At 47.3% G+C, this 15,209-nt stretch overlaps 1 protein-coding gene across 4 annotated transcripts; it reads left to right on the forward strand.

The window, feature by feature from the left end:
• Nucleotides 1-3,337: 3,337 nt before the first annotated feature.
• On the forward strand, nucleotides 3,338-15,209 carry LOC118076276 (uncharacterized). 4 transcript variants are annotated; one of them, XM_088660172.1, is made up of 8 exons: nucleotides 3,349-3,687; nucleotides 5,364-5,540; nucleotides 6,683-6,976; nucleotides 10,028-10,249; nucleotides 11,459-11,575; nucleotides 13,590-13,739; nucleotides 13,868-13,945; nucleotides 14,829-15,209. In XM_088660172.1, exons 2-7 carry the CDS (start codon nucleotides 5,396-5,398, stop codon nucleotides 13,915-13,917), a joined length of 978 nt encoding a protein of 325 aa, XP_088516298.1. In that variant the 5' UTR covers nucleotides 3,349-3,687; nucleotides 5,364-5,395; the 3' UTR covers nucleotides 13,918-13,945; nucleotides 14,829-15,209. The 4 variants fall into 4 exon arrangements, with proteins under 4 accessions (XP_088516300.1, XP_088516298.1, XP_088516299.1 ...); XM_088660173.1 differs by having other exon boundaries at nucleotides 10,085-10,249; nucleotides 14,829-15,041; XM_088660174.1 differs by lacking the exon at nucleotides 11,459-11,575 and having other exon boundaries at nucleotides 3,338-3,687.

Genomic DNA, 15,209 nt, shown 5'->3' on the forward strand with positions numbered 1-15,209 from the left:
CTGCCCGTGAGTCCATGTTTCGTTTCCTGCAAATATGTTGTAAAAGGTTCCAATTCTTTCGAAATCACTATTGTCCTTTTAACGCAGTTTATCTATTAACTTTGCCAACTCTGCATAGTTCATCAACTTTTCTTGCCATTGTTCTTTTGATGGTATTTCTCCAGTCTTCCAGTTTTCTGCTACTGTATCAAGATTCTTGCTGCTGTTGTAGCATACATGAATAATGTCCGTTTTTCTTTCGGCAGCTCTTGCCCTAAAATACGTAACAGAAAAGCTTCTGGTTTTTTAACAAATGTTATTTTAAACATTTTTTCCCCAATTCATTGTATATCATTTCCCAAATTTTTAAAATAATCTTACAATTCCACCACATATGGTAAAATATACCTTCCCCTTCTTTACATCTCCAACAGTTCTTTTGTTCTGTTTTATACATTTTTGCCAATTTTGTTGGTGTGCCATACCACCTATACATCATCTTCGTATAGTTCTCTTTCAACAATATACAATCCGTAAATTTCAAATTCACTTTCCAAAGCCTTATCCAATCCTCAAATTCTATATTGTGACCTATATCCTGCGTCCACTTAATAATTACTGATTTAACTTCTTCATCTTTAGTTTCCCATTCCAAAAGTATATTATACGCCTTCTTTAATAATTTGGACTTATCATTCTATAACATCCTTTTGGAATTTGGAAACTGTAAGTGAATCCTCTCTTGCCATCCTCTTTGAAGATTTCATTTAATTGTCTGTGGGTCTCAGGGATATTTCTGACCATGAGATCGATGGTGTAATTTTGGCTGGAGATGCTAGGCATGCAGAAGCGGCTACTTCAGTTTCTGGTGATGAAATAACTGCTGAAAATGTCCTTGCTCGAGGGCCGTCAGAAGGGCGTGCGCAGGCGCAGCTGAGTTCACAAATGGTTTCTGATGTTCTAGTTAGTGTCTGCTGCAGCTACAGTTTTACAGGAGACTGGAGTCCTGGGCATCAAAAATAAGACTCCTCTGGCTGGCTTTGCAAGGGGGGGGTGAGGTGGGGAGGGTCAAAGGTGAGGGGGTTGTCTTTACCTAGCTCCTCTTGGCAGTTTGAGGCATTTGAAGGCATTCAGGAGATTCGGAGGAATTCAGGAGATTGGCCAACTATTGACAACAGATTTGGTGTGTCTGATGAAATTAAGAAGAGGGTAATAGCCCAGAGGAAGAGAATTTCTCCAGTAGGAAGCAGCCTTATGCCTAATTATAGAACAACTAGATTACGAAGCTGAAAATTATTTGTGTATATTGTCAGCTCCAGCTAAAATCTGACTCACGCTATAGCATAGCAGAAAAAAGAAAACACTGCCAGATGGTGGGGATGCCAGGTGCCAAAATGCACCTGGCACCTGGCTAATTTCAAACACTGCTTGGAACACAGTTACACTAAACATGCAAATCTGTTTTATATCACATTCAGTGTTATGGATTCCCACAAAGAATGTTGGGGCATTATAAGTGGACAGAGGTGATAGACATGCAGAGTTGGAAGGGGACTCTAAGGGTCATCTGGTCCAACCGCCTGCAGTGCAGGATTCTCAACTGGAGCATCCATTACAGATGGCCATCCAACCTCTGTTTTCAAAACCTCCACAGAAGGAGAGTCCACCACTTTCTTAAAGAGCCCCTTCCACTGTCGGACAATTCTTGCTAGCATAAAATTCTTCCTGGTGTCTCTTTCAGAATCCCCTTCCTTGTCATTTGAATTCATTGGTTGGGGTGACCCCCTCTGGAGCAGCGGAAAACAAGCTTGCTCCATTTTCCACGCAACAGTTTCCAGACCCTTGATCATCTTGATTGCCCTCCCCTGCACACCTTCCAGCCTCAACATCCTCCTCAAACTGTGGTGCCCAGAACTGGACATATGACTCCAGTTGTGGTCTGGCCATCATTTGAAAAAGGAAATTCAGAGCCGCCTTAGAAGGGACCCCTAAGGGTCATCCAGCCCAGCCCCATCTTGGTATCGATTCATGTGTGGGCACAAGATTTAGGTCTAAACCACAGAGCTTAAGGCTTGCTGATCAGAAGGTCGGCAGTTCAAATCCCTGCAACGGGGTGAGCTCCTGTTGCTCGGTCCCTGCTCCTGCCAACCTAGCAGTTCGAAAGCATGTCAAAGTGCAAGTAGATAAATAGGTACCGCTCCAGCGGGAAGGTAAACGTCATTTCCATGCGCTGCTCTGCTTCGCCAGAAGCGGCTTTGTCATGCTGGCCACATGATCCGGAAGCTGTACATCGGCTCCCTCAGCCAGTAAAGCGAGATGAGCGCCACAACCCCACAGTCGTCCGCGACTGGACTTAACGGTCAGGGGTCCCTTTACCTTTACCTTTATACAAATGAAATATTGGGGAAAGTTATGGAAGGTGGACCTAAAATTTATGGATTGTATAACTTTGAAAGAGAATTATATGAAAATGATGTATCGATTGCACATGACTCCTGTTAAACTTGCTAAAATGTATAGGAAAAAGCTCTAATATATGTTGGAAGTGTAAAGAGAAAGAAGGAACGTTTTACCACATCTGGTGGAATTGTAAAGCAATCTAAAACTATTGGGAAATGATCTATAATAAGATGGAAAATATGTTTAAAATAACTTTTGCTAAAAAAAAAACCAGAAGCTTTCCTACTAGGTATTATAGGACAATAATTGCCAAATGAGTTGAAGAACTTATTTATGTATGCTACAACGGTGGCCAGGATTCTACTACGGTAGCTCAAAAATGGAAAGATGACAAGATACCAATGAAAGAAGACTGGCAAGTTAAAATGCTGGAATATGCAGAAATGGTGAAACTTACAGGAAGACTATGAGATAAAGACTATACTTTTAAAAAGACTGGGAACCATTTATGTTGTACTTGCAGTTGCAGAAATAGACTCGCTAGCAGGGTTTGAGTAAACACAACTAAGAAAATAAGTGTAAAAGATAAGGAACAATGATCTGGAAAGCAATTAAGTGCAAGATGTAATCGGAATGATTTGGTACAAAAAATGATAAGAAAATAAGAGCATTTAGTTAAAAGATTTTGAAATAAAGGTAAAATAATGTAAGCAGAAGCAACAAATACTTAAAGAACCAGAAGGGGAAGTTGAGGGAAGTCGCTGGGTGGAGGGAGAATGGGATTTATGCATTCTTTTTGTTTTTTCTTGTTTATGACTATGTTGATATAAAACTGTGAAACCCAATAAACAACTTAAAAAGAGAGATAAATTTGATTCATGTGGCAAAACGTTCCAGCCTCCTTTGCTTTTCCCAGTTGCTGTGAAACCAATTTAAATGATGCTGTCTCCAAGGTGGCAGTTATGGAATTGTGTGAGAATGGAACGCTCAGGAATGCTTCATTCCCTCCAGCAAAGTGACGCAGCCATTACCCTCCAGAACCTTCCTTCCTTACAGACCTTCTCCTGTGTGTCCTTCCTTACAGACCCTCTTCTGTGTGTCCTTCCTTACAGACCCTCTTGGTGCTTCTTGGTAATTTCTCCTCCCACAGAGGCTTGGAGTGGGGCGTCCCCCACGGCAGGGCCTTCTCTGTGGCAGCCCCAAAACAGTGGAACTCCCTCCCAAAAGAGGTACGCCTGACACCTTCCTTGCACAGCTTCCAGAGGATACTGAAGACACACCTCTAGAACCCGGCTTCTGACGCCTGAGGTATCTGTTTTTAGGACCCGGCTAGTTTTTACGCTTGTAGGTTGTTTTAATACTGCATTTTAACGTATCCCAAACTGGGACCTTAGGATGAAGGGCACCAACTAGGGAGGGGACTTGGAATAAGCCCCAGGCCAAAAAGCTCCACGGTTACACAGGAGTAGTAGCCATGTGATGCCCAATTCAAAGAGGCGACATGGTAGAATTTGTAAGAAAGGAAAATGTCGCTTTTTCATAAAAGCAAAGGGTCTCAGAAAAGTTGAATCTGGGTAGAAGGATTGCAAACAGTGAGGTACTTGTGAATTAGAATGCTTCTACAGCGGTACCTCAGTTTACAAACAGCCCTGTTTATGAACTCCGCAAATCGGAAGTAGTGTTCCAGTTTGCAAACTTTATCTCGGTCTATGAACGGAATCTGAATGGTTCATTGGTTGGGGTGACCCCCTCTGGAGCAGCAGAAAACAAGCTTGCTCCACCTTCCATGCAACAGTCTTTCAGATATTTGAAAATGGCTATTGTATCACATCTCAGTCTTATCTAGACTAAAAATCCCAAACTTTCCCAACCCTTCCTTCTAAGGCTTGGTTTCCAGACCCTTGACCATCTTGATTGCCCTCCTCTGCACACCTTCCAGGTCGTTTGAATCTCTTAGTTACATTTGTTCCTGGTGTCCCCTTTTGATCCCTCTTAAAAGAATAAAGACACAAGAGTCCTTCTGAGTAAATAAACAAAAAGTTGACTCACATTTCAGTTCACAATGTGACCCCTGAAAGGCAGGCTTTGCTTGATAGTTACACAAAGAAACTGAGTGAGTTTGTCTCATATGGAGACTGGACTCATGTGCTGCTGGCTGAGAGCCAGCAGATAGCAAAATTACATCAAGATCACAAAATGGCTGCAGGAGAGCAGCATGACAGCAAAAGAACAGCAAGCAAGACAAGAGAAAAACGACAACTGAGAAAATGGCTGTGTGGCTTGGCTCTTTTATGGAGTCAGCCAGAGCCAGGCGCATCTCCCAGGTCACATGCAGGAGGAGAAGATCCAGACAGTGGAACAGGCAGTTATGTTCCACTGCCCTTCTAGGCAGTGGTGTAGCAAGTTCAGGTGGTACCCGGTGTGAAAAACGATTTTGTTGCCACCCCACATTGAAATTTTACCTCCCTCCCTCCCTCCATCCATCCCCATCAAATAAAGCCACGTCCTGCCCTCCTCCAGCAGCATATGTAGTTAATAAAAACAAACAACCCAACAAAAAAAAACAGCATATATAATCAATAAAAACAACAACTAAATACCCCCCCCCCAATAATAGAACATCAAACATTAAAAACTTCCCTGTACAGGGCTGCCTTCAGAAATAATAATTATTTTCAATGTTTGATGTTTTAGGGAACTGCTAGTCTAACCATTTTAATTGTTACGCTGTTTTAATGTACTTGTACATTATATATTTTAATTATGCATGTTTTAAACTTGTTTTACTGTAAACTTTTGAGTGTCCCATCTTGCATGGGGTTGGTCTAGAATGATTCTTTGAGTCCCTTCCAACTCCGTGATTCCATGATTCCTTGACTGTTTTGGTATTTCTTCTTGGTATGAAAGTTGGTACCTAGATAATAAATTAACAGCAGCATGGTACAGTTGTGTAGCCGACAACTTTGTATGCCCTTTCTTGGTAGGATCCAGCCAGAACAGCACCTCTTTGCAAGGTATGGAGCGGTGCCTGAGGGAACTGCTCCATAACCCCCCCAGCAGGCCAGGGTCACCAACCGACAGCTCCTCTGTCAGCAGCTCCCCAGAGAGGGTGCACCCGTGGACCATGGAGGAGGTGGAGGCCCTGCGTTCGGCCCAGGAAGGTGAGCCTCTGGGGTTGCACCTCTAGCAAGTGCACATTTAAATCAGAGCTTACTAGCATGGCACCAGTGCCTGGTAAGCCTCTGAGCAACTACATCACCCGTTTAGTTATGAAGGGCTGAGGGTTTTTATTTTTCCCCTCTTGGAAAGTAAATAGAGCTGAAGGAGCAAGTTGGGGGGGGGGGAGAGACACTCTTTCCCACATCCTGTTTTTTCTCTCTCTGAGGTTTTCAGGGCTCAGATTCTATTGGATCTGACTTTGACCCAGTTCCCTTGGAAAAGCAAAGTTTGTGTGATGATGATGATGATGATGATGATGATATTTATACCCCGCCCATCTGGCTGGGTTGCCACCTCCATGTGGCTCCCAACAGAATATGAAAATCACGATAAAACATCTAACATTAAAAGCTTCCCCAAACAGGGCTGCCTTCAGATGCCTTCTAAAAGTCAGATAATTCTTCTTTATCTCCTTGACATCTGATGGGAAGACGTTCCACAGGGTGGGTGCCACTACCGAGAAGGTCCTCTGCCTGGTTCCCTGTACCCTCACTTCTAGCAGGGACGGAACCATCAGAAGGCCCTCGGAGCTGGACCTCCATGTCCGGGCTGAACGATGGGGGTGGAGACGCTTCTTCAGGTATACAGGGCTGAGGCCGTTTAGGGCGTTAAAGATCAGCACCAACACTTTGAGCTGTGTTCGGAAAAGTACTGGGAGCCAATGTAGGACTTTCAGGACCGGTGTTATGTAGTCTTGGTGGCCACTCCCAGGCACCAGTCTAGCTGCTGCATTATGGATTAGTCATAGTTTCCGGGTCACCTTCAAAGGTAGCTCCACGTAGAGTGCATTGCAGTAGTCCAAGAGGGAGATTACCAGAGCATGTGCCACCCTGGTGAGACAGTGTGCTGGAGAACCATTGCTGCCAGCTGATGTAGTCTTTCTCAACCTTGGGTCCCCAGCTGTTGTTGGACTGCAACTCCCATCATTGCTGGCTAGCAGGTCCAGTGGTCAGGGATGATGGGAACTGTAGTCCCCAAACAGCCGGGGGCTGAGGCCTTGGAGAGGAGAGGAGAGGAGAGGAGAGGAGAGGAGAGGCGTCCCATCCCTCAGCGCCTTCAGTTGGAGCGTTTTCCTTCTTCCTAGACACGGAATCGGAGATAGATTGGACTTTGTGGCAGAAGGGGATGGAGTTCAGACCTCGGAGCGAATTGCTCGCTGCAGGGGAAAGGGCGCTTCCTTCTGCCCGAGAGCCAGAGCTTGTCACCATGGGCAGCCGAGCTTCGTCGACCTCCCCGCTCCCCATCCTGGAGAGATTCATGGCCAAAATCGCCATGAGCCAGCCACTGCCCTCCAACATCCCACCTGGCGATGCCAAGAGTCCAGGCGAAGTGGCACCCAGGGGATCCCGGCAAGTGATGGATGGTTCACATCTCACAAGTAAGTGAGCCTGTGGGTAAGTGTACCCTTTATGGCGGTAGGTTTGACCCGGGACCTGCACCTTGCCATTAATTAATTCATTAGTATGCTGTTCATCCTCCATAGATCTCAGCGGGGATCACAACATAAAAATGCAAGGTAAAAACCCAAAATGTATCCAATGCAAGCCTCCTCCTCAAGCCACGCCCACCAACCCTCTGGACCGCCCTGCAGCGGGAGAGGCGGAGTGAAATATACTCGGAGTCGAGAGTGAATTTCATGCTCTTTATTCAGCTCATAGTCATCAAGGAGAAGAAGAGAAGAATGGCTCTTTCCCCCAAACCATCTGCTTATATACATTACTAGTGTATTTCAGCCCGTTCAATAACGGGCGCTATAACATCCCGGAGTTCAGAGAAGCACTTGCGCAGCACTTCTCCGAACCCTGGGACCTGTCCTTGCTGTCGGCGATGGGACCCTTGGTCTGACCTAGTGCAGCAGTTCTTGTGTTCCTAGGCAGCAATGATTTCTAGAAGAGTTTCACCAGAAGTGCGAGGGCAGCTGTGCCATTAAAGATCAAGGGACCATTGATAGCCCCACCAGGTTTGGGGGCTCCTGCATTAGCTCAGCATTACATTAGCAATTTATTTCAAATTATAAATTCATTATAGTGAGAGAAGAACAGAGTGTGGGACACACTTAGAGGAGGAGTTCTTTGCATAATTTGCCTCCTGTAGTGTGCAACTTTATTCTTGGATGCCAAAACCCATGATTGCAACGTGGTGGATTTTTTTAAAAAGCAAACTCTTTTATTTTCTAATATGTACTGTCTGAATACAAAATACAAAAAGGAAGAAATACAAAAACTTTCCAACCGAAATACAGAGTCAATTTATAAAATAAAGGGGTGCTAGAACATTCGGCCTTTTTCGGTGGCAGCGGCACGGCTGGGGGGTGCGGGGGGTATTTCTTCCTTTACCCCCTCCGAAGCTTGTGTTTGGAGTGCGGATCCCTCCCCACCCTGTTTTCGTGCACTTTTTGCGCCTGCCGTTTGGTTCCTAATTTTTCCCCATCAATAGCGCTGCTGCTGCCAGGGCCCAGTGGCTGAATTCTGGCTCCTGGACGGCCCAGACGGCTGCTCCGGGGTGTACGCCCAGTTTTTCGGGGTGGGGGGTGGGGGTGGCTCCCGCTACTTTTGTTGGCCTCCGCTGCTGTTATTCAGTCGCCTGCTGCGTCCAGGAGGGAGCTTTGCCGTCCAGGGGGCTTGCGCCCGCCCCGGCACTTTATGAGGGTCCCACAGTTGGCGCTGAGCATTTGGTGGCCTCCCCGCGCCTTTCCTGGCCGTTCCGGCCCAGCGGGGGTCTCCCGGTTGCTTGCGCTGTTTGGGCCTCAATTTTGGGCCTGTTAGTGAGGAGAAGACGGGGCCTCGATTTTTTGGTCGTCCCGGCTTCCTCCTCAGGTCCTTGGGCACGTTGAGAGAGGGCCTGCCCTGCTTAGGGGCCTTGCTGCCTGCTCCTGCCTTCCACTTGGTGGCCTCTGTTTTAACTGCTTATTGAGCCAGTGCAGGGCAGAGGGGTGGGGGTGGGGTGAGGAGTGTGTGTGTGTGTGTGCGTGCGTGCAGTCTCTGCGTCCAATCCCTGTGTCCGTGGGGCACATGCTCAGTAGCGCGGAAAAGGGGACACAGGGAATCTGGATGCAGAGACACTTGCATTTTATTATACTGTATAGGATTTACACAATGGGCCTTGCATGATTGGCTACTTCAGGGCTACACCTGTGGGCCAATCAGGTTGTGGATTGACTTCTGCCTGCAGCCTGATTGGCTGCTCCTACAGGCCAACCAGGTTGCAGATTCACTTCTGCCAGCCACCTGATTGGCTGCTCGTGCAGGCCAATCAGGTTGCGGATTCACTTCCACCTGGAGTTGGATTGGGTAGCTCCTGCGGACCAATCAGACTGCTGATTTTGAATCCTATTGTTCTAGGATTCAGCTCAGTACATAACACAGAGCCGAACAGAGGAGGTCCTGGAGGGTCCCCCCACGGAGGTACGAAGGAGAGAGGGAACCCCACAGTCCAATTCACAGAGGCGACATGGTAGAAATGGATCAAATGATGCCTGGCATGGAGAGAGGGGGTAGAGTCCCGCCCCCACTGGCGTGCAGGGATGTCCCATGAACAGGGCCGGATTTATGTATAGGCTAAGTTGGCTGGAGCCTAGGGCCTCTAAATCTAGAGGGCCTCACCAGCCCGCCTGTTCCCCAGCAGACAGTCTCCCCTCTCCCAAAATTGCAAACCCAAGACTTCATGCGAGGGCAGGGCAACTCGGGCCCAGGAACTATAAGACTCAGGGCTAGCCAGTGGGGCCCAATTTGAAGCTCTGGGGCCCAACCTGTAATCTTAGAGATATAAATACAATCCATCTAGATTGCCCTGGTGCGGGGGGCCCCTTAGGAGTGGCCTGGGGGCCCAATTTGGTCCAATTGCTCCAATTGCCTTAAAGCCAACCCTGATGAAACTATGCAGGGGTTGGGTACAGACTCAAGAACAGGATGCTGGACTAGAAAGGCCATTGGCCGGACCAAGCAAACTCCTCTTACGTTCTTCTTGTTGTTATTTAGTCATGTCCGACTCTTCGTGACCCCATGGACCAGAGCACGCCAGGCATTCCTGTCTTCCACTGCCTCCCGCAGTTTGGTCAGACTCAAGTTGGTACCTTCGAGAACACTGGCCAACCATCTCGTCCTCTGTCGTCCCCTTCTCCTAGTGCCCTCAATCTTTCCCAACATCAGGGTCTTTTCCAGGAAGTATTTTCTTCTCATGAGGTGGCCAAAGTATTGGAGCCTCAGCTACAGGATCTGTCCTTCCAGTGAGCACTCAGGGCTGATTTCCTTCAGAAAGGATAGGTTTGATCTTCTTGCAGTCCATGGGACTCTAAAGAGATTTGAAGGCAGCTGTTCGGGGGGCTGATGGGAGTTCTAGTCCACAACATCTGGCGTGGCCCCATTTGGGATTGCACTGCCCCTCTGGATAGCAGTGAAATTCCCAAGTATTCTTCACCTTCCTTTCGCAGCCTGGCTTGGTGACCCTTCCCCAAACGACGACATGGCTTGTTCTTCTTCTTGTTCAGAAAGGGCGGCAGAGAAGAAGCCCGTGAAAGGGGTGCTGAAGCGCCTGAAGGAACTGATTGACCGCCACCCCCCTCACATATTCCGCAGGAACTACAACAGCAGCCGGCAGGCAGCCCTGCAGCAGAAAACGAGGAAAGGGACCTGTGGGTCTCCTTCTGGCCAAGGTGGGTCTGAACACAGTGCAAAAACACGCTCCAGTTTAAGGATGCCCAGCAGTTCCTTCTGGTCCACCCTGGCACCTTGCTTGGACTTCCTTGCGTTGCAGGGGTTGGACTAGATGGCTCTTGGGGGTCCCTTCCAGCTCTACAAAGCTTATACCCAGAATAAACTTAGCTGGTCTTTAAGGTGCTACTGAACAATTGTTTTTAAAAAATGTTTTTAGAAGGATTCTTTTAAAGACTTTCTTAAAACAAAAAGACTTGATTCTTCTAAGGGAGTTTAGAAGGATTCTTTTAAAGACTTTCTTAAAACAAAAAGACTTGATTCTTCTAAGGGAGTTTTTTTTTAACAATCTTTTTAAAGATACTTATTTATTTATTTGTTGTTTGCCAAGTTACTTACAACAAAGAAAAATATACTACTACAACAACAACAACAATTTATTTATACCCCACCCATCTGGCAGGGCCTCCCCAGCCACTCTGGGCGGCTCCCAACAGAATATTTAAAACCTGATAAACCATCAAACATTAAAAACTTCTCTAAACAGGGCTGCCTTCAGATGTCTTCTAAAAGTCAGATAGTTATTTATCTCCTTGACATTGTGATGGGAGGGTGTTCCATAGGGCGGGCACCAGTACTGAGAAGGCCCTCTGCCTGGTTCCCTGTAACCTCACTTCTTGCAGTGAGGGAACCGTCAGAAGGCCCTCGGAGCAGGACCTCAGTGTCTGGGCTGAACGATGGGGGTGGAGACGCTCCTTCAGGTAAACAGGGCCGAGGCCGTTTAGGACTTGAAAGGTCAGCACCAACACTTTGAACTGTGCTCGGAAACGTACTGGGAGCCAGTGTAGGTTTTTCAGGATCGGTGTTATATGGTCTCGGCAGCCATAATAACATGGGGGCAAAGGAATGGGGGAAATCGTGTAGCGTAACATCCACGGGGTGGAAAAAGCATACTATCCATATACCGGTAAATAGGAGCGAACAACATTATCAATACTCAAATAATAAATGAAACTCTACTCTGGCCGACTAATTAGCCAATAAACAATACCTCATCCCGAGAACGGCTTCGACTGGCCAGTTAAATCAGGTGAGGGTAGCTGATGGCTCTCAAATCCTCGGGGAGTCAGGGACCCAATTTTACCTTGGTGGTTTTTGGGGGGCAGTACTGGTAGTCTGAGATGGCCCTGATTCCTTATTTCCGTGCACAGTTAAAATTGATGCAGTGGATGAGGAGCTGCCTGCCCTTAGCCCAAAAAATGCTGCTGCACGAGGCGGATCCAGTCCTCTGGTTGTTCCCTCAGGTTCCACCTTCCAGACTGAAGGAGGTAGGCCAGAACATCTTTGCAGTGTGTAAGCCGCGAGGTTTGTTTACGTTGAGGACATGTTTCCTGTGCCCAAATCCAGCACCTGGTGAAAGGGGGCGAGGTTAAGTGGGGTCATAGCTCTAATGTGGTTAACTCTGGGTTTATCCACACTTCTGCTTATTTTTACCCCAGGGGAAAACTGCTCTTTAGTGCTCAATCGGAGCAAACAGCAATCTGGGTTTTATCTGGGTTGACGTCCACTCTGATTTAGTGCTGATTTAGAGTGGGTTCTCCCTGGGAAAGGAGCGGGGAGAGGGAGAAACCGTTTGGACACAGCATTCAGGTTTTCAAGTAACCAGCAGTCCACACTCCCTGAGCCTCTCCCAGAAGGGGGAAGGGGGATCAGCATGGGGCTCTTGCCATGGGACACCCCCAGCGGAGAGACCTCGGTGAAGTTCGGGCAGCAGCTTTGGCTCGAGGTATGGATGTGAGCTTAACGTGTCATGTAATAGGTTTTCCAAGTCTGTTTCAATGCTATGTCAATGCATGTAAGACTTCGCATCTGTACATGCATTTGTCCTGCAAGACAACACTTTAAGCTTGGTAATGTGTTTTTAAAAGCATCAGTTAAATTTGTAAGAACTGTTGAAATGGTCAGGCAGCACACACACCCTGCCGGCCCCTCACCCTGGCGCCCCATGCCACCGGGACTACACCTAGAGCCGGGCCTGGTATGATCGCATCATATGCGGAGGCTTGGTTCCAAGGGGTCTGCCTATCCAAAAAAAACCATGCATCCTCTGTACACCTTCCAGCTTGTCAACATCCTTCTCAAATTGTGGTGCCCAGCACTGGACATATGACTCCAGGTGTGGTCAGGCAGGACAGAGACGGACTATGACTTCCTTGTATCAGGGCACTAGACCTCTGTTGATGCAGCCTAGAATAACATTAGGGGGTTTTTTGGGTTTATTTGCTGCTGCTGCATCACACAGTTGACTCATGTTAAGCTTGTGGTCCACCAAGGCCCCTAGATCCTTATCCTTTTCCTATATTTGTGCATCTGGTTCTTCCTGCCTAGGTGAAGAACTTTACATTTGTCTCTACTGAAATTCATTCTGTTAGTTTGGGCCCAGTTCTCCAATCTGTGAATGTCATTTTGAATTATGAGTCTGTCTCCTGTGGCATTAGCTACCCCTCCCAGCTTGGTGTCATCTGCAAATTTGATGAGCATCACCTCAGTTCCTTCATCCAAGTCATTTATAAAGACATTAAACAACAACTTGCCCAGGACAGGACCCTGCAGGACCCCACTTGTCATTCTTTTCCAGGATGATGAGGAACCATTGAGTACTCTACGTTTGGTCAGTCAACCAGCTACAAATCCACCTAACTGTTACCTCGTTCAGCCCACATTTTACCAGTTTCCTCGTGAGAATATCACGAGGGACTTTGTCAAAAGCCTTACTGAAATCAAGATACACTCCGAGGAGGAGCGAGACCTGGCCCCTAGCCTCCCCGATGGATCCCTCAATCAGAGCAGCCCAGAGACAGGGATAGACCTGGGGAAGTGGGTCCCGTATTTGGAGGGTGAGGCAGAGTCCAGACAGGGTGGGGCGGTGTGATGAATGGACTGGTTGGTTCAGAAAACATGGGGTGGGAGGGTATTTGAAGAGAGGAGTGATGCACTCGCAGTGACTGGAGAAGGCAGAAGGGATCTGCACTTGTCCACACTTAGCCAGGTCCTGTGTTTCACCAAGGGGGCTCATCCTGGTCTGCCTGGGGGGGGGCTCTCTCCCTAGTTACCTGCAACAGGTGGGTTAAAGGTTGATGTATCTGCAGCTCCCATGTCAGATTCTTCCCAGGATGCGGGGTGATGGGAAGTGCCTCCGGGTACCCTGTTGCTTCCCATTGGGGGGGGGCGGGGACTTCTGGCTCTGCTGCGTGGTGAACATTGCAGGGGGTTGGGCTAGATGACCGCTGGGGGTCCCTTCCGATCTCCAATCCTGCAATTTGTCCCTCGTTTCCAATGCAGCCTGGAGCCAAGTGACCAGCCCACTCCATAGCCTCCCGAGCTGCGTAAAGGACATCCCTGATCCCAGGCCTCAGGCCTTCCGAGCGTCGACTGGAAAAAGAGGAGGAGGAGGACAAGAGCAAATAATAGGAGGAAAGAGAGAAAGATTTGGTATGCCCTCTGGGTGGCGGGCAAGTGTGGGAGAGGCTTGGGAGGTGGCAGGGAGCCTCTCAAGCCTTAGAAATGGGACACCCATTTTTTAAAGTGCCAGATTGACTCTGCTTTCTTCTTCCCTGCAGAACCATGCAGCTATGCGGCCACAACAGAGAAGCAAGGCTCCTCCCCGTGAAATACCCCTCCATTGCTTGCCCTCTGCGGTAAGTGGGCAGGATTGGGTTTGTACTCTTCCTTCACGGTCTGGAGTTGCCAGGGGACTACAGCTCCCATCAGCCCCCAAGCAACACAGTCACCTTTATTTTTATTTGCTTCGTAAAGGTTGCATACCCCTTTCCTGCCAGAAAAAAACTACCTGTCTCAAAGCGGTTTACAAAAGAAAAAATGACCCCTGAGCCAAATTGACAAGAGTACCGGTAATTTCAGGTTTTCGGAAAGTTAAAATAACAGCAGGCTAGAAACAGATTAGAACTCATGCCATATTTCTAAAAAATAAATAAATTGCAGGGTTGTCTAAACAAGAACGTTTCAGCCAGTTAAGTAGATGGATTATGCCGAAACGGCAAAAATGACCGAAAGAATTGGAAATCAGGAAGACTGTGTCCGGGCAGAACGATGGGGGTGGAGACGCTCCTTCAGGTATACTGGACCGAGGCCGTTTAGGGTTTTAAAGGTCAGCACCAACACTTTGAATTGTGCTTGGAAACGTACTGGGAGCCAATGTAGGTCTTTCAAGACTGGTGTTATGTGGTCTCACCAGTCTAGCTGCCACATTCTGGATTAATTGCAGTTTCCGGGTCACCTTCAAAGGTAGCCCCACATAGAGCACATTGCAGTAATCCAAGTGAGAGGTAACCAAAGCATAAATTGGTTTCATATCTTGAGGCAATAATGTGATATTGAGACAATTCTTGCTGCTTTTACATATCTCTTCAATCCTAGGGCACAAAGTCTTGAGGTCTAAAAGAGAGAAAATGTCCATACAATTAAACTTCCCCCCATTTGTCAGCTCCCCTCCCCGTCAGTCTATGTCCTTTGGAAAGAAATTGCTGTGGCCACTCTGATGTCTTTCCCCCCCTCTTCCAGGTAATAAATAGTCTTGCGGTTGCGAGGAGCTGGGCTGAGGGTTTTCCATCTTTGGATCTGCAGTAACGCATCCGTAGAAGAGATATCCTGCAAGGGGGCAGGACTTTTGGGACTTAAAGACAGAGTTAGAAAAGGAAGGGATGAAAAACCAAAAAGGAGAGAATAACCTTGAAATTTATTGGGAAGCTGTAAACAATAAAAAAATCATATAGTTAAGCATTTTTAATCATTTAAATATTATTATCACCTATACATATTATTGCTACTGTTATTTTCTGCTCAGTCTATTTAATTTCCTTCACTTGGCTGTGGAAGAAACGAAGGGACAAAACTTTTGTTAATTTGGACATAAAAGACAAGTTATTAAACATTTTCCTTATG

The sequence above is a fragment of the Zootoca vivipara genome, chromosome 16 (genome assembly GCF_965207765.1).
Source record: "Zootoca vivipara chromosome 16, rZooViv2.hap1.1, whole genome shotgun sequence".
Taxonomy (NCBI): domain Eukaryota; kingdom Metazoa; phylum Chordata; class Lepidosauria; order Squamata; family Lacertidae; genus Zootoca; species Zootoca vivipara.